Source organism: Anarrhichthys ocellatus, unplaced genomic scaffold (genome assembly GCF_004355925.1).
Source record: "Anarrhichthys ocellatus isolate YVR2014 unplaced genomic scaffold, GSC_Weel_1.0 scaffold77, whole genome shotgun sequence".
Taxonomy (NCBI): domain Eukaryota; kingdom Metazoa; phylum Chordata; class Actinopteri; order Perciformes; family Anarhichadidae; genus Anarrhichthys; species Anarrhichthys ocellatus.
This window is the reverse complement of record NW_022280107.1, coordinates 1,132,904-1,149,617: the sequence shown is the minus strand read 5'-3', so window position 1 is coordinate 1,149,617 and position 16,714 is coordinate 1,132,904. Positions and strand designations below refer to the sequence as shown.

The window sequence follows — 16,714 nt, the reverse complement described above, 5'->3', positions numbered from 1 at the left end:
AGAGAGAGAGAGAGAGAGACAACAAACAAAGCTGAAAACATTGTATGATATAAACATTTCCTAACATGGTCTTCTTGTGCGTCCTCTCCATCAGACATGTCTGTGTTTGAACACTGCTCCATTCTTCTGGAGCTGAAAACGTTGCCCTTCAAGGAGAAGAAGAAGCTGAAATCAGCAGTAACGGAGAACGGAGGAAACATCTGCTATGTGGTCAATAAACAGGTCCGAGGATCAGGATCATTACCCACGTCTGTTATCAAAAACTAAATATAAATACTGTATATCATCCAAGTGGTCCAATGTTCATGCACAGTCACAAAAATCACATCTTGCACTCAGATTTTTTTTCCCACAGTGCACTCTGATTTTCTTTCTTTCCCACAGTGCACTCTGATTTTCTTTTTTCCCACAGTGCACTCTGATAGTGACCAGTGATGTGGCCGACCTGAGCTCCAACCGGCTGCGTGGCATCCAGAGGCACCAGACGCCCGTGGTCGGGGTGGACTACGTGTACGGTTGTCTGGAGAGAGGCGTTCTGCTGCCTGTGGACGGCTACAAGCTGGATGCATCCTCTCCTTCTGCCTCCTCTTCACCTACTCTTTCTCCCTCCTCACCCACACCAGCGCCGATCACACGTCAAGGTTATTATCGCTATACGCAGTAATCGTCTCCTTAAAGCTCTCAGACATCGATGAATACTAAGCAGATGTTAGACGCAAGAAATACAGATTGTACGCTTACAACAGGATAGAACGCTGCACACTGTTGCACTTCAATCATTATGTTTTCATGACATAAATAAACTCATCAGCCCACTTTCATCAGGTCCACGTGAAGTAAATTATCTAATCGTGTGCTCTACTGTCTGTATTCAAAGCTGCGTGATGTTCTGTGTTCAATATCAAATCTTCTAAACATGGTTTAAGAACAAACCGTATAATATTAATAATAACTTTATTTACAAAGCAGCAAATGTGAGGCAATAAAACAACAGGAAGCTAAACAAAGCCAGACTAAGGTAAGAGTTAAACCGATAAAACAGTACAATAGATGAAACATAAAAACAGTCAATACGATAAAAATATATAAATAAAATAAAATAATTTAGTTAAATAAAAAAGGAATATCAACAACAAAAAAAGCATATGACATACTCTGTACAACACAAACTTACCGGAATCCAAAGGAAAGAACGTCGCCTATCTGCGAATGCTGGTAAACAAAACTGCAGGGGGACCAGGGGTTATGCAAATAAGGATTTAATTGACCCAGTGCATGTGACCCCCTGGAACCAGACCTGAATGCTGTGCAGACACACCACACCAATAAATGCCTTTCATCAGAGAAAAAAAAAGCAGATTTTGCTTTGAAAGAAGACGCACTGCATATGTATTGATCCCTGTTGGACAATAATGTATTGTGACTGCTGCAGCGAAATGGAAAACTCTTGATGATGAAGGACTCCTAACTCTCTTAAGTGCAGACGTAACTCAATCAGAAGGACTCCACCCAGTTCCAACACACAATGACTCAGGACTCCTCTCAGTCTTTTATTTGCACAGACACAAGTCAGGTTATTGCTGTTTCGTCTTCCACTTCTGTTGACATCTGGACGTTCTGATAGAAAATACAGCGTAGACTCAGTCAACAGGTTTGACTCCATTGAGGTCAGATAAAGGGTGTGTTTGTTTGTTTCTTTGTTGCACATTCAGACTTTCTCCAGAGCCAAATAAAACCTGCAGCAGTGTTGTGTAACGAGCACCTCCACATGTCACCTTGCTTACATAGCCCGTGTGTGTACTCAGGTTTAAATGCATACCAGAGCTAATGCAGAACGAGTGGTGCTAGGTGTGTCTTTTTAATCTGTTCTGTCTTGTAGCGTTCAAAGTACCAGCTGCCGAGCCGACCAAAGGCCCGACCAAAGGCCCGACCAAAGGCCCGGCCAAAGGCCCGACCAAAGGCCCGACCAAAGGCCCGGCCAAAGGCCCGACCAAAGGCCCGGCCAAGCCCGTGGACACTGTCGGCCTGAGTCAGAGGGCAGAGAGTGGAAACGTCCTGGAGAAGTGCAGGTGTGAACAACGAAGGATGGTCCTCATGTTAGCCTGGGGGGTTTTTGAAGAGGGGGACGATGGCATACAGTAGAATATGATCCAGCTGATTGGTAGCCCGTATATTATTTAGAATTCTCTGCTGCTTCAGTCAAGCACTCATAAAGGATTATAGTCACAGTCAGGGAACACTTTGTCCGCTGAGGGTGCAGCACATAAAGAATCACTTTCCTTCCTTTAAATCTCAATGTTGTACATTCGAAGCTGAGGTTGCCACTGATCACATACCTTTGTTGTAGAAACAGCTGATGAAAACACCAGAAGAGTTTAAAAACTAAGTCAACATTTTATATGAAGCTACATTAATCTTTGCATTTCACAGAATTTTCACAGAAACTGATTCTGATCTTCCAAAGTATCCGGATCATTTCCAAGTGGCGAAGTATTCAATCTTTGAAAAGGTAACGCTGCAATTTATTTTGAGCTTTTCTACCACTGCTACTCCAGTAGTGCTGTAATTATTATTAATAATATGCATTTCTCTGTAGATAAACAGCAACACTTGGTGTGTGCTGGAGCTGCAGAGTCACAAAGGAGAGAAAGGATGGAAGTACCGAGTGGTCAAGTACTGGAAGGACGATATATCAACCAAGGTATGAAGTCTGTTACTGCATGTCAGCTCTCTACAATAGAGGAACTACAAGTATTCAGAAGTTCCTCATTATAAATTAGAAAAAGCTTCTGCGTCTGCCAAACAGCATTTGCCGCCCGTGTTTGTGCCAACAGAAGGAGGCGGTGAGGGACACGCTGGTGTTTCTGTCCACCTCAGAAGAAGCTCTGGAGGTCTACAAGTCCCTGAGAGAGACCCTGCAGGCCACCGGTCTGCAGCTGAGGACCAGCACCCCTCCACAAGTCTCCCACCTGGGCTCTGCCCCCCTCCAGCAGGTCCGACACACTCGATGCACTGTTACTTAAAACAGCGTTACACATTTTACTGACAAGAAACAAAAATCTGCAGGTAACTGTGAGAAGGATATCACACTGTAACGAAGCATTGTAGTTTTCAGCATAATTGCGTGATTTTATCATCTTAGTGCATGTTAAAGTGGCTGTATTTTCCTCTTTTCCTGTTTCTAAATGGCTCCTACAGGTGTTTCCCACACACACAGCATCTTATTTAGCCGGATTTCGAGGCAGACTTTGTGTTGTTGTGATGTCTGTCGTCAGTAGGCCCGTTCAGCTGAATCTGATGAGCTGATCACTTGATTTTCATGAGCCTTGTTTTAACCGGCAGCTGCTGCTGGAGGAGAAGCTCAACACGGGAAGCTTATCACAAGAAGTGGGCGTGTTTGTAGAGCTTCTGTGGACCGAGGCTCTGGGTCTTCTCGGCAACGTCCTCCGAGTTCCGATCGACAAGCTCAGCCTCAACGATGTAATGTTTTCTCTTTTGATCGTTCCGCTAAATCTCAGTCTGCTGTCGATTTACTGAAAGCAACGTCTGCTGTTCCGTCAGCCTGTTGTTTGAAAGACGGTCTAATCATGAATATCATAACAATAATGTGTGTGTGTGTGTGTGTGTGTGTGTGTGTGTGTGTGTTGTAGGTGAGCAGGGTGGAGGGCTTGTTGCTCCTGGCTCAGAGGAAGTTCAGGGAGAACAATCATGCTGCGGCTGGGTTTCTCCTTGACGAGGTTTACACGCTGCTGTTGCACGTCGTGCCCTTCCAATATCCTCCCACCGCCAAGCTCATCTCTCAGAAACTGGACCTCTGTCAGGTAACGCTGAACTCACACACATGTGCCAACATGAACACACACACACTAAGACATAAAGAACCAAACAATCACGCTTTGAAAGGTCCTTTCATGTGCACATCCACAAACAGTGTTGATGGAAAATATTGTCTCATATTGCAATCCTTACCTTCTTTGAAAAAAGCAATTTGACGTCTATTTATGAGGCAGTGTCATTCCAAAGATGCAGTTTGATTGACGCACATATTGTTTAATATATAGAATTTTTTGATATACTAACTGCAAAAACATTTCCCAAGACAAGTAGTATATAGTATATACAGTTATACACAATTAGCACCTAGTATGGTGTGTTAAAAGCAGATATTATGACATCACCATATTGTTTGTGATATTTATCATGTTTTCTTTATCAGTTGAGGGATTCCATGTTCTATTCTTGGCCTTCTAAAGACATTTAGTTTTATTTAACAAAGACGTAAACATTTTAAAACTTCAAATATTCATTCATTGCATTTAATGTGCGGTAATTAAAACCTTTGTTATTATCAAATAATGAGACTTAATTTGTCTTTTTTTGGTTTTAAACAGTTCTAGTATTTGGCACACTTACACATTTTTACAGTTTGATCACAAAATATCGATAGACAACACAGTCAATGCAAGCAATTGATCCTTTGATCCTGCACATCCACTCTGGGAGACATGGCATGAGCTCACATCCATAAACCCAACTCACCACCGTCCCCTGTGTATATCCAGGCTAACACCAACACGATCAATTTCTCCTTTGTCCAGTTAATCCGAGATGTTCTGAACGTGAGCGAGACGACCCTGAGAAGCCCCGTGCCTTCCTCTCTGGGGAAGTACCGCGCTCTGAGGTGCAGCATCGAGACCGTTCCCCCGGATACCTCCGAGTTTCAGGCTGTGACCGCTCTGCTTCAGAGCAGGTAGCGTAGCGCCTCAGACGCTGCCTTGTGTCTAATATCCTCACTGCAGTGATGCAGTGTTTCTAAACCTCAAACGCATACACGTCTCTTCACAAAACCTGTTGATTGTGTTCTTATTTAAGGACAGTTATTGTCACAGATCGACCAGAAAATACGAGCTTTATCACACAATCTAACAGCGAGTCTCATCCTCCTGGTTCTTCCATTTATTTGTATTAAACGTCCACTGCAGAGAGGAGTAACATAACAGAAAAGGGGATTCTGGCATGCCACTTAAAATGTATTTTTTCAGTCAAAAGACAGACAGAACGTGCTATAATTGAACCATATCCCAGTTTACATTGTCTAACAGATAAATTGTTGTATAAGACACAAACAATCCTGCCAAAAACAAAATTAAACTCACCAAGCTGTCTGTATCAGCTTGGTACTTAGCAGCATGTGTACTGGTGGTTTTCCTTTATCTGTTGGCCAAACAAACCAGTCCAAAAGACTCAAGAGTAGCGGCTCGAGGTCGGCGAAGCACTCAGCTGTGTCATCACTATCGGCCCCTACTGGCGGGCGCAGGTAAAGAGCAGTGAGCGAGGAGTCAGCAGGCGGTCATTGGAAGTATAACACAGGCAGTGGAAGGTGTTTTGAGAGAGTGTGAGTCACCGCAACCACGAGAGGTCCTTGAGCATGCAGCCATAACTGGGCACACAAGATATTATGCAGTTTGCTGCAACAGAATACCGAGATTAGCCGTGAACAGACACTGCACACACTCACTCACGGATGCACACAAGGACGCACGCACAGACCTGAGCGATTGCATGATGCACCTGGAGATCATAATAAATAGTGAGTAGGTAGGTATGGAGGTCAACAGCTTTCAAGTGTGTTTTTGTGCGTTTTTAAATTTCATCGAAGGCCGAAGTGTCCATCCATAAACGCCTATAAATATTTTAAAATATATGAATATGTATTCAGGTGAGTGTGGCATCTCATTTCACCACGTTCACATCCTGTGCTTCCTGTGCAGGAGGGTGCAGGTCCGACAGGTTCTGCGTGTCAGCAGAGGGGTCGAGCTTCAGACGTTTAAGAGCGAGGTCGGGAACATTAAGCCCCTCCTCCATTCCTCCAGCCCCAGCAATTTTGTGGGAGTCCTGTCTCGGTGAGATCACACACACACACACACACACACAAAATACTTTCATGATAAAAATCAGTTATCATTTATACGTTGAATACATCCCATTTTAACTAATTGAGCATCCTCAGATTCTTGTTGTTATTATAGACTTCTGGGGTCATGAGCGTCCCAACATCCTCCTTCAGCGTTTATGGATAAATAAAGTTCAAGACAAAAGTGCAAAGATACAAATCTGTTTATGAACTGTTGATATATGTATGCATATATTACTTAGCGATGTGATATATGATAATACTTATAGGTAGAGTATACTTCAGGTCTACTGTACATCTTCAACTGAACAATTAAGAAATCTGACTTGGACTTTTATTTTGAAACTCGTTCTTTTTCTCTCTCTCTTTTAGTGGTCTGCTGCTGCCCCGTGTTGGAGTGGAGCATCATGGGATCGAGAGGACAGATGTCGGTAATCTGGGCAGTGGAATCTACTTTAGTGATGCCGTTAGGTTAGTAGAAAATCTGAAATTGACGAGGTTTATTCAGTTTGTTTTGACTTATAACACCACTTTCCGTACAATACTCTTTTATTGCCTTAATAAAAAGAATATCTACGAGTCTAGTGAGCCCGTGTTCCTCATCTCTCTTTTGTTCTTCGTCCACAGCACCTGTCTGAAATACTCCAAGCGCAGTGAGACGGACGGCTCTCGGCTGCTGCTGGTGTGCGATGTGGCGTTGGGACGCTGTAGTGACGTGCACAAGAGAGACGTCACTCTTACCCAGGCTCCCGAGGGACACCACAGCGCGCACGGGGTCCGCCGCACCCGCAACACTCCCTCTGAGTTTGAGGTAGGAGAGTTAGTGAATGTGGACAGAAAGATAAATAGACTGATGGACACATCTCTACATTAGGTCTCCCTCATCTGATTTTCATTGCTAATATGTTCAGACACAGATCAGTTATTTACCATGACGTCAAAGATTTTTTATTCAGATTTGGTTCACTTTGGATGCTCCCATGTGCACACAAAATTACAACTAAAAAAGACTTGCACAAAAAAGTGAAATAACAGCACGTCTGTACAGCTAAAATATATATATTTCTTGCTCCTAAAGGCTGTGTTACTCAAAGTAGATTCTAGAAGTTCTTTGAAATGATCAATGAATGTCTTTATATGTTGATTGTTTGTGAAAACTAACTCGTGTGTAAGTTTCCTTACTTAATTCCTTAATTCCGTCACTTTTGGGACTTTTCTGTCAAACTTATTGTGATAATATTTAGCATTTCTGAGCGCTCACGCATCTGTCCGTCTGTGCACTCTCAACATGTCTAACTACACTCCAGGACGATGAGTACGTGGTGTACAGTCCCGACCAGGTGAAACTGAAGTACGTGGTCCAGTTCAGCATCGAGGGAGACCGGCTGAAGGAGTTCAGTCCTGCCGTCGACACCTCAGCTGAGCCGGCTCCGCCCTCTTCTGACCAAGGTGAGCACTGGATTAATGCACAATATGAAAAATGTACAGATCTCGTCAGGGTTCATTAAAACACACTTCATTGTTTTGTGACGATTGTCGTGTTTTCTTTTCAGTTGAGGGATTAAAACATGATTGAAAAAATGTCTTCTTTGGGCTCCTGAAGCCATTTTAACCCACTTTGATAAAGTCAATAAATTGTCTTGTTATGAAAAGAATATCAAACAATCTCCACAGCATTTGTTGGCATTGAAAGGATCTTCTGTTTAGATAACATTAGATATATATTGTATTATTAACACCAGGATGCGTAACAGTATAGTTTAATGTCTGTCATTTCAAACTGACATTTGTAAATAGTTGTAAACAAAACGTGTTTCTGCACAGATTTTGCCGACAGATTTTAACGTCGTTGTAATACAGTATTAATTAATAAACATCATGTGGACTGTCATCACCAGAGATGGTGTTTCTACTTCATCACATTTCTATCCAGAAATAACTTGACTGACAGTGTTCCTGTTAGTCTGCAGGTCTTTAAGTGTTTAACATTATGTAAATGTGAAGTCTTAAAGGATGTGGAGAAAGATAAGATTCACTTTATTGATTCCATAAAGCATCTATTATGTATACAGTATTCATTGAGCGTATAAACATTGTGTCTAGTGGTCTATAAATCATTGTTATGTGTTTTATGAGGGAGAATTACTGCAGTTATAAAGACACAGTTTCATTTAGTTGTAATTTGTTGAACTTCACTTTGATATCGTGTGTGTGTGTGTGTGTGTGTGTAGGTCGGGGCTTGATGTTGGAGGATGACGAGGTTGAAAGCATTAGAAACCCGCTGGCGGACGTGAAGGCCGGCCTGTTGGACAGCTCGGGTCAGCAGCTCCCTCTGCAGGCCGTCCACGTGAAGTGCAAGCTGATGGATCTGCTTTCACAGGTGAAGACTCAGCTTTTCTTTAATTAGTTATCTGTCAGCTCGATGGCTGATTAAGGTCTTTAACTGACTGCTGAGTTCACTGGCTCATGTCTAAAACAAAGCACTGCCGTCTGTCCTTATAACCTGTCGTCTATTCTGTCCTTTTAGGTCATCATCTTCCAAAAATACACCAACCTGAGCTCTGTGCCCATCGAGGCAAAGTATGTCTTCCCGTTGGACGATTCTGCAGCAGTCTGTGGATTTGAAGCTTTCATCAATGGGAAACATGTGGTGGGACAGGTAACCCATCTAAACTCTTATCACAGACTGAACTGTATGTCTTTAATTACCTAACATGTAGTTTCATCAGAGTATTATTTATATTATTTATCTTTATTTACAGCAGTTTGCTGAGGTTGTAATGTAGATGCTGCTTCTGATGACCATATGTAAAGTACAACACACAGTGATACTCCGGGGTTAACCCTCCATGTAGTGTGACGTGACGCTGAATTTATTTTCTGCAGCTGTTGATGTAACGAGGCTCCATTCTCCATGTCGCTGCATTATTTTTCAGACTTGCATCTAGGAGTTAGTTTATAATCAAATGCACTGATGGTACAGTCGTTTCCTTTCTCCTCGTGCCTGAAGGCCAGTGAGTGATTATCAACACTTTTAAAGGATTAAAGTAACATTATGGATTCATTGCTTCTGTGTCTGTTTGGATCTCAGGTGAAGGAGAAAGAGACGGCTCGCAGGGAGTACAAGCAGGCTGTTGCGAAAGGCCACGGAGCCTACCTCATGGACCAGGACGCCCCCGTATGTTCACTCTCAAACACTCGTCTTCGGGCTGATTAAAGCTCTAACGCCAGCACTCAAACTCTGAAATATCATAACCAGTAGACCTGAGATGCCTTTTGTATCAAACAACCAGATATGTTCTAATGCAGGACTTTTAATTCTGGAACCAGAAGGAGCCCAAAATAGCTCCTCCTCCTTCCTGTTGCGACTCTATTCCTACGCTGGTTGTGATGTCATTTCTGTGCTCCCTGCAGGACGTGTTCACCATCAGCGTGGGCAATCTGCCGCCCGGTGCGACGGTCCTCATCAAGGTGACCTTTGTGTGCGAGCTGATGGTGAGGGACGGGAGTATTCTCTTCTCTCTGCCCGGGAGTGTGGCCCCGTGGCAGGAGAGCGCAGCGCTCAACCAGACCACGCAGGTGAGGAGAACCTGGAGGGGAGGTCCCAACAGAAAACGCTGCTTCTGTCTGTAGCTTCTCGCCCTTTTTTCTTTTCCTTATTTTCCTTTTGGTATTAAATATACAATATGAAATATATAATATACTGCTAGTTTTATTCCTTAGTTTGCCTTTATCAAGATACCATACTTGTGGGCCAAGTGTTGCTGTTTTTGTTTATTAACGTATTTATTTAGCTTCATTGGGTTTGTGTCGTTGTGTCTTGGTTGTGTTCGGTTGTGCGAATATTCTTCTTCTTGTGTGTCTTCCATTGCTCATCAGGTCACTGTGGAGAAGGTGTGTGTGACCGATGAGGCGAGGTGAGCTGCGTTGTGTGTTTCGATTATTTAAATACAATTTATATCGCTGCAATCTGCCTCCGTCTGAAGTGCTGCGTCTTCAGCGGTGTTTAGTTCATCAAGGACACTTTTGTTAATCAGCGAATCATTTGTCCTTCATGCAGAGTGTGTGTTCCTCCTGTGTGTGTGTGTGTGTGTCCTTTAATAATGTGTTGTTTCTCTCCCTCAGAGAGTTCACCCTGGACATGTCAGTCGAGATGCCCAATAAGATCACCAACCTGCAGTGCATCACGCACAAAGTCAAGATGAAGGTAATGAGGTGTTTTCACACTTTATTATTCATGTGTTTTAGATATCGTTACATGTTTGTCAGATATTTCCTCGGTTTTGATGTTGAAGCTGTTTCTCTTTGAATAACCTGCATGTCGTAAAACAAATGGAGTTCAACTGTCTTGCTCACATTTTAGAGCTGAAATGATGACGGATACATTCAGCAGATCATTTCTTTTAACAAACAAACATAATCTGTGTGTGTGTGTGTGTGTGTGTGTGTGTGTGTGTGTGTGTGCGTGTGTGTGTGATCACATAGAGGACTGACTGTAAGGCGGTGGTGAGTGTGCTGCCAGGAGAGGTCATGGGTCAAGACGGTTTCCAGCTGTCGATCACTCTGTCTGAGGTGCACCTGCCCAGGATGTGGGTGGAGAAACACCCTGACAAGGACAGCCAGGTCCGTCTCTCTTTCTTATCATCATCTTTTCTTTCTTTGGGGGGTTTTATGTGTAACTATGCATACAAATCAGTCACCGCCACACTAAAGTGCTAAAGGTACAAGTCCAGTTCAGGTCCAGTGTAGATCTGTCTGAATGTGCTCCTCTCTTTCTCTAACTCTGGCTCTCTCCTTCAGGCCAGCATGTTGGTTTTCTATCCAGACTTTGAAGTCGACTCCGCTTTAGCGTCCGATGAAGTCGTCCTGTTGGTGGACACGTCCGAGTCCATGAAGGGAGAGTCTCTCCGCATGGCCCGGAGAATCGCCCGGCAGGTCCTCAAAACCCTCGGCCACAACCTCCGACTCAATGTCATCTTCTTCGGCACAGGTCAGTTTGATCCTTTAATTATTAAAAGACAGGAAGTACAAGTTGGAAAGGTGACACAGAGTGAAACAATAGCACCATTTGGGAGGAAGCTAAAATAGAAAAAAGAGAAGTCTCAATACACTATGGAATAAAAGTGCAAGACACCTCCATGAATAAAGGAGTTAAACCAGCACTTCTTTTGAGCACTTCATCTCACGTGATCTTAATATTATTCCCACCAGTAAAAGATAATTGCATATCAAAACGTTGAAGTCCTCTCTTGATAAACCTGTTAAATCAATGTCTCGTTGCTCATCATCGTACCCAATATTTCACAAAAGTAGCTAATGAAACATTAGTCATAATCTTCCTGACTTTGTCCGTGTTCTCGTCCTTCAGATCACTCAGACGCTTTCCTGACAGCACAGCCGCTCGCTGAAGCTCGCCCGGCAGCAGAGAGCTTCATCAAGGTGACTTGTGTCACATTCTGTCAGACTGTAGTTCAGCCTGAAACACAGTGTGCTGCATGTGGAATAATGAGCAGTGCTGCTGCAGAGTTTTTAATATTTGATCTTCAGATGCTTTTATTATGATCCTGTGGTTGTTTCATTTGATTAATAAGATGAACCTAAAGCTAAAGTTCAACTGCAGAGCAAGCTGTGAAATATTTTACACTCTAAAATGTATCAGACCTCAGTTAATATACAATTATTTGTGGGCAATTAATTCAAAAGCTAGTTGTTGTTTTTTAAACATTATATTTACAAGTCGGAGGCTGAACGACTTTTCCCTCTTGGCTGCTCATCATTTCAGCTGAAGCCTGTGTGTCCTGACAGCTGTGCCCCTCTCCCTCCCACCAGCTCTCCTCTCCAGCAGGGGGCGGCACTGAGCTGTGGCGGCCCCTGAGAGCCCTCAGCCTGCTGCCTCCGTCCCGCGGCGTCAGGAACCTGCTGCTGCTGTCGGACGGCCACGTCCAGAACGCAGAGCTCGCCTTGCAGCTGCTCCGAGACAACGCTCGGCACAGCCGCCTCTTCACCTGCGGCCTCAGGTGAGAACGGGTCGAGGGGTCGTAGGTCACAGCTCTCTGAGCTCTACCGTCAGACACGTTGACATTTTCAACACCAGCGTTTGTCTACAGTATAATAGCAGTTACTATGGGCTTCTGTTAGATTACAGACATTTTAAAGGTGTGTGTTTGAACGTTTTTTGTGGTTTCAGCCCGACAGCCAATCGGCACATGCTGAGAGCCTTGGCCCAGGCGGGGGGCGGAGCCTTTGAATACTTTGACACAAAAACCAAACACAACTGGGCAGAGAAGGTGAGACTGACTGCCTTTGATCAATCACAGATAATCACAGAGTATATGCAGATTGTTCATGCACTGATTTGTTAATGGATTATAATGAAACAAGAGAAGTTATTCATACTTAATGGAAACCTCCGTTGGTTGTTGTGTTGGCGGCAGGTGGCGTGTCAGGTGAAGCGTATGGCGTCTCCCGGCTGCAGCTCGGTGTCGGTAAAGTGGCAGCAGTTCAACCCAACGGCGTCTCCTCCTGAACAAGCCCCCAAGCAGCTCCACGCTCTGTTCAATGACTGCCACACGCTGGTTTACGGCTTTGTGCCGCACTGCACTCAGGTACGCAGTTTATATGCGTGATGCCGAACCGCTGAATTGCCTTTATTATCATTTTTATATTTTCTCGGTTAAAGCTGCAAATAACTATTATTTTATCCGTCAATTTCTTTTCTTCAGTCATCTGTTTAGTCCAAAATACCCGAAACTAGCTCGAGGTGATCTTGACCATTAGTCAAAAACACAACAACATTAAATTCACAATGATATAAAACATAGTAAAGCAGCAAATTTAAAGGGTCATTTTTCAATCTGGATTCTGTTTTCCCATGTGTTTGTGTCTAAGTGACTAATGAGGACAACAGTTTTCTAAAATTGGTCCGGTATTGAGGGAGAACGCTGCAGACAGCAGCCACTAAACGGGCTGTAATGTACGTCCACTAAGTGTTTTATTCTGCCTCTGACAGGCTCAGATTGTTATTATAAGTGTCTGACAACATGATGGAAAGAACCCAACAGAGAAATCAAACCCTTTTCTTTGATTCCTTTTCTCTTGATCCGGTCTGTTTGTTATTTGATATTCAGTCATGACATTAAACATCTTTTAGACAACACGAAGCTACACACTGTCTAACACCGACTGTCCTCTCTCCAACTCTCACTCACGATTCCACGGCTGTCTTCGTCACGTGACACAATAACAAAGGTTACCTTTGAAAAAGCTGCAAACCAGGCAGCAGATATTTGGCTTTTTTTAAAGTATTTTTTATGAATGACTCAAATGATTGTTACTTCCCACAGGCCACCCTGCTGGGAAATCTGAGCGGTCAGGAGCTCAAAACCATGGTGTCAACCAGTGAGCTGCAGAAGACCAGGGGCACAGTAAGAACACACACACACACACACACACACACACACACACTCAGCAGTCTCAATGCAGTCTTGTGTGTTCAGTTCCTTCACAAGCTGACAGCGAGGGCCCTCATCAGGGATTATGAAGACGGAAGCCTGGATAGCAATGAAGCTGAACATGAGGTGTGTGCACTGTTTCCCGTACGTTGATTTATTGATTTTAACTTATTTAACTTATTTGATTTTATTGATTTTTCAACCCATCGCGGTTTAGACGTCCAATCTGAGCTCCACATGCTGACCTGTAAATTTATTCTTTATTTGCTTTTCCAGGGGAAGAAAGCGGAGTTAAAGCACTTCATCATCGAGTTAAGCAAAGAGTTCTCCATCCTGTCTCAGTTCACCAGCTTCGTGGCCATCGAGGAAAGGGTTTGTCACAGTCGTACTGTTATGTGTAGTGATCACCACCCACTCGCCTCTCTTTACACCCTGGACCTCATTTGTTTTGTAGCTCCCAAGTTACCAGGAACAAAACTCATCCACCTTGTTTTTAGGACTCCAAACAAACCGAGGAGGGCGTCACAGACATCCCCAAGTTGGTTTCAGAGGAAGACGTGGACTTCCTCCCCTACATCAGCTGGGATTCTCCTCAGCATAGTGAAGAGGAAGGGTCTATGGAGGAGGATGAGGAAGAGTCTATGGAGGAGCATGAGGAATGCCTACAGTCTATGCTGGTAACGTCACACATTGTTCAGTGTAATCATGGGGGAAAGGAAAGCTCATGCTTTGTTGTTGTGATTTACTAATCGTCACTCTTATAATCTGCATTTGTCTCTGCTATAGTTGGAGGAAGATGATGATGACTGGGGAGAATGTGCTGAGGATAGGTCTTTTTCCCTGCTGGTAACGTCACACTGTGTGTTGTGTAATCATTGGGGAAAGGATGCTTTGTTGTTGTGTTTACTAATTGTCCCTTTGTTGTGCTGTTCTCGTCTCTTTGTTCTGTTGTGGGGCCACCTCCTTCCTCAGGTGAGGAATCGAACACTCTCTCCAAGTTACTCACCCACGGTTAGTCACAAACTGCAGTTGCACATTTTCTATTTGAGGGGGGGGCAATAGAGCAGCTTTTTTGTTTTTTTTTTATGCAAAAATAAAACAGTAATTAACACATAATAGGTTAATAAATCCTAAATTAGCATCACATATCCTCGTGTGGCATTGTACACGTGTTATCGTTGACGCAGGACAACGCTCTACTCATTTGCTACACTATGTTGAAGTTATTGATAATACTTCCTCAATTCTTCCCGCATGTGCGTCACAAATATATGCAAATGAATGTGACAGCAGAGTCACACCAATGTATCTGTGTGGAAAAGCTAGTTATGTTTTTCATTTAGTGAGCAGAAGATAGACTCTTTTATGTTTTCTTTATTTCTCCTTTTTTGTAGAGTGCATCTTCCTCGAGTATGTCACCTATGTCATTTCTTGGAAACTGCAAAAGCAGTCCGGATAGTGAAGAGGCCATGTTGGCTGAGTGTATTTTCGGATTTCTTTCTGCAACAGGGAACGTTGACATGCCTCCCCCTGGGAGTGCTCTTCCTCCTCCTCCTCCTCCTCCTCCATTCCAAGTTTTAAAAGGGCAACCCCAATTTTTTGCCTCTTCAGTCCCTCCACCTCCCCCTCCTTTACATCAACCGTTAGGCCTCTCCTTCCATCCTCCTCCTCCTCCCCCTCCTCCTCCTCGCCCAGGTGGTCCTCCATCCATACCGCCCAAATATCTTCATCCTGCCAGGTTAGGTCTGGTCTTGAGTTCAGCAAGCTTAGGGCTACAACGATTCAATCCACCACAACGTTCTGGTCTATTCAGTTCAGCAGGAATGTCCCCTCTCTGCGGCACAATGGGAGATATTGGAACTTTCGAGAGTGCACCAATGCCTCGGTCTCTTAGCAGGAGAAAACGAGTCGGGAGTTCATTGAGCTCTATGACACTGCCTGAAGCTGCTCCTCTCTCAGTGCTGTCTGAACGTAAGGCCGGATCCTCTGCAAAAGAGAGAGAGTCTTCAGACTCGGTGCTCACAGATAATATCCTGACATCCGCAGACTCCACTTTCGGCTATCAACAACAACAACAACAACAACAACAGTCGGGTGTTATTACCGACAAAAATCAGTTGTCTCATTTCATACAGCGTGGACAACAACCACGTCCGATCCTCGCTCAACAACAGTCAGGTTTTGGTTTCTGTGGCTCTCTGCCTCAAAACCAATCCCTTGAACATCGTCCAATGAGAGCTAGCGCTGCATTTACACCTCATCTAGAAACTGATTCCTTATCAATGTCAGTAATGGCTTCAAATAAGTCAAGAGGAAAGCCCCAGAGTGACCGTCCTCTTTATGGAGGTGAATGTTACTCTGGTCATCAGGAGGAGCTTTCACTTCGAGGTCGTCAACCTCCAGTGAGGCCGGACGCAGAACAACCGGCAGCTGCGGCACGACGTTTCAAACGTCACTCTCATCAGCCGGCTTTGCTGTGAGTCCAAAGAATTTCACTCAAATGTTTTAAAACGTTAAAAACAATACTGATAATAATTCTTGTAAAACAAAAATATTTGGTTGAATGACAACAGGCTAAATCATGTGCATGGTACCTGGAAGTTATTAGTGTAAAGCTTCTGTGTATTTGTATGTGCTTCTGTGTGTTTATGTTTACATGTCTGGATGCATGCGTGTGCTTTAACATGCTGTGAACATGTTGATTCAGGAGCAAGTCATGGGATCCTGAAGGGCCGCAGCTCAAATGGACAAAGATCTTCCAGATGCAACATTCAGTAAGATAACAAAATAAATGAACGTGTGTTGCTGCACAACTTTAGCTTTTCCTGCAGCGCGGTCGGCTACATGTAAGGTTTATCACATACACAAGCAGTTGGTTTGCTTCTTTTTTTAGCAACATTCAGTGCCATCATGCTCAGTGGTGGAAGAAGTATTCAGATACTGTACTCAAGTAAAAGTACTAATACCACACTGTGAGAATACACCACTACAAGTAAAAGTCCTTTATTCAAAACTAGGGCTGTCCTCCACCAAAGACGTTCTAAGTCAATTAACGTTCATACGATTACTTGACTTAACTCACTTAACGAGAGAGTTGAATAAAAGGGAAATACTCAAGTACTAAACAGTACAGTAAATGTATCACTCATACTGTATACAACATATTGCATTATAGTCATTTAGTAGATGCTTTCACTGGGTTTTTCTAGCTGTAATTCAGTAAAAACAACTTTTACTAGCAGTCATCGTTGATGTTTTGGGTGTAAGTTCTAAACACTCTGCATAGAAAATGAAATATATAAAACGTGTGTGTGTGTGTGTGTGTGTGTGTGTGTGTGTGTGTGTGTGT

General features: G+C 43.6%; 1 protein-coding gene across 9 annotated transcripts in view; it reads left to right on the top strand.

Annotated features, from left to right (window-relative positions):
• Positions 1 to 16,714, top strand: part of parp4 (poly (ADP-ribose) polymerase family, member 4) — a 22,643-nt gene that overhangs the window by 4,255 nt on the left and 1,674 nt on the right. For 3 of the 9 annotated variants that reach the window (XM_031873968.1, XM_031873967.1, XM_031873972.1), the window contains 31 exons: positions 95 to 222; positions 413 to 641; positions 1,880 to 2,069; positions 2,431 to 2,509; positions 2,597 to 2,701; positions 2,835 to 2,993; positions 3,343 to 3,480; positions 3,651 to 3,821; positions 4,599 to 4,750; positions 5,772 to 5,903; positions 6,287 to 6,385; positions 6,542 to 6,725; positions 7,222 to 7,363; positions 8,146 to 8,294; positions 8,442 to 8,573; positions 9,006 to 9,092; positions 9,329 to 9,493; positions 9,794 to 9,831; positions 10,040 to 10,121; positions 10,400 to 10,537; positions 10,715 to 10,904; positions 11,283 to 11,353; positions 11,744 to 11,931; positions 12,102 to 12,201; positions 12,349 to 12,519; positions 13,258 to 13,491; positions 13,642 to 13,737; positions 13,863 to 14,042; positions 14,152 to 14,376; positions 14,760 to 15,841; positions 16,073 to 16,139. In XM_031873968.1, coding sequence (XP_031729828.1) covers positions 95 to 222; positions 413 to 641; positions 1,880 to 2,069; positions 2,431 to 2,509; positions 2,597 to 2,701; positions 2,835 to 2,993; positions 3,343 to 3,480; positions 3,651 to 3,821; positions 4,599 to 4,750; positions 5,772 to 5,903; positions 6,287 to 6,385; positions 6,542 to 6,725; positions 7,222 to 7,363; positions 8,146 to 8,294; positions 8,442 to 8,573; positions 9,006 to 9,092; positions 9,329 to 9,493; positions 9,794 to 9,831; positions 10,040 to 10,121; positions 10,400 to 10,537; positions 10,715 to 10,904; positions 11,283 to 11,353; positions 11,744 to 11,931; positions 12,102 to 12,201; positions 12,349 to 12,519; positions 13,258 to 13,491; positions 13,642 to 13,737; positions 13,863 to 14,042; positions 14,152 to 14,376; positions 14,760 to 15,841; positions 16,073 to 16,139 — 5,303 coding nt within the window. The remainder of the gene's footprint in view (positions 1 to 94; positions 223 to 412; positions 642 to 1,879; positions 2,070 to 2,430; positions 2,510 to 2,596; positions 2,702 to 2,834; positions 2,994 to 3,342; positions 3,481 to 3,650; positions 3,822 to 4,598; positions 4,751 to 5,771; positions 5,904 to 6,286; positions 6,386 to 6,541; positions 6,726 to 7,221; positions 7,364 to 8,145; positions 8,295 to 8,441; positions 8,574 to 9,005; positions 9,093 to 9,328; positions 9,494 to 9,793; positions 9,832 to 10,039; positions 10,122 to 10,399; positions 10,538 to 10,714; positions 10,905 to 11,282; positions 11,354 to 11,743; positions 11,932 to 12,101; positions 12,202 to 12,348; positions 12,520 to 13,257; positions 13,492 to 13,641; positions 13,738 to 13,862; positions 14,043 to 14,151; positions 14,377 to 14,759; positions 15,842 to 16,072; positions 16,140 to 16,714) is intronic. The other 6 variants (XM_031873969.1, XM_031873970.1, XM_031873975.1 and 3 more) reach the window with 6 other exon arrangements.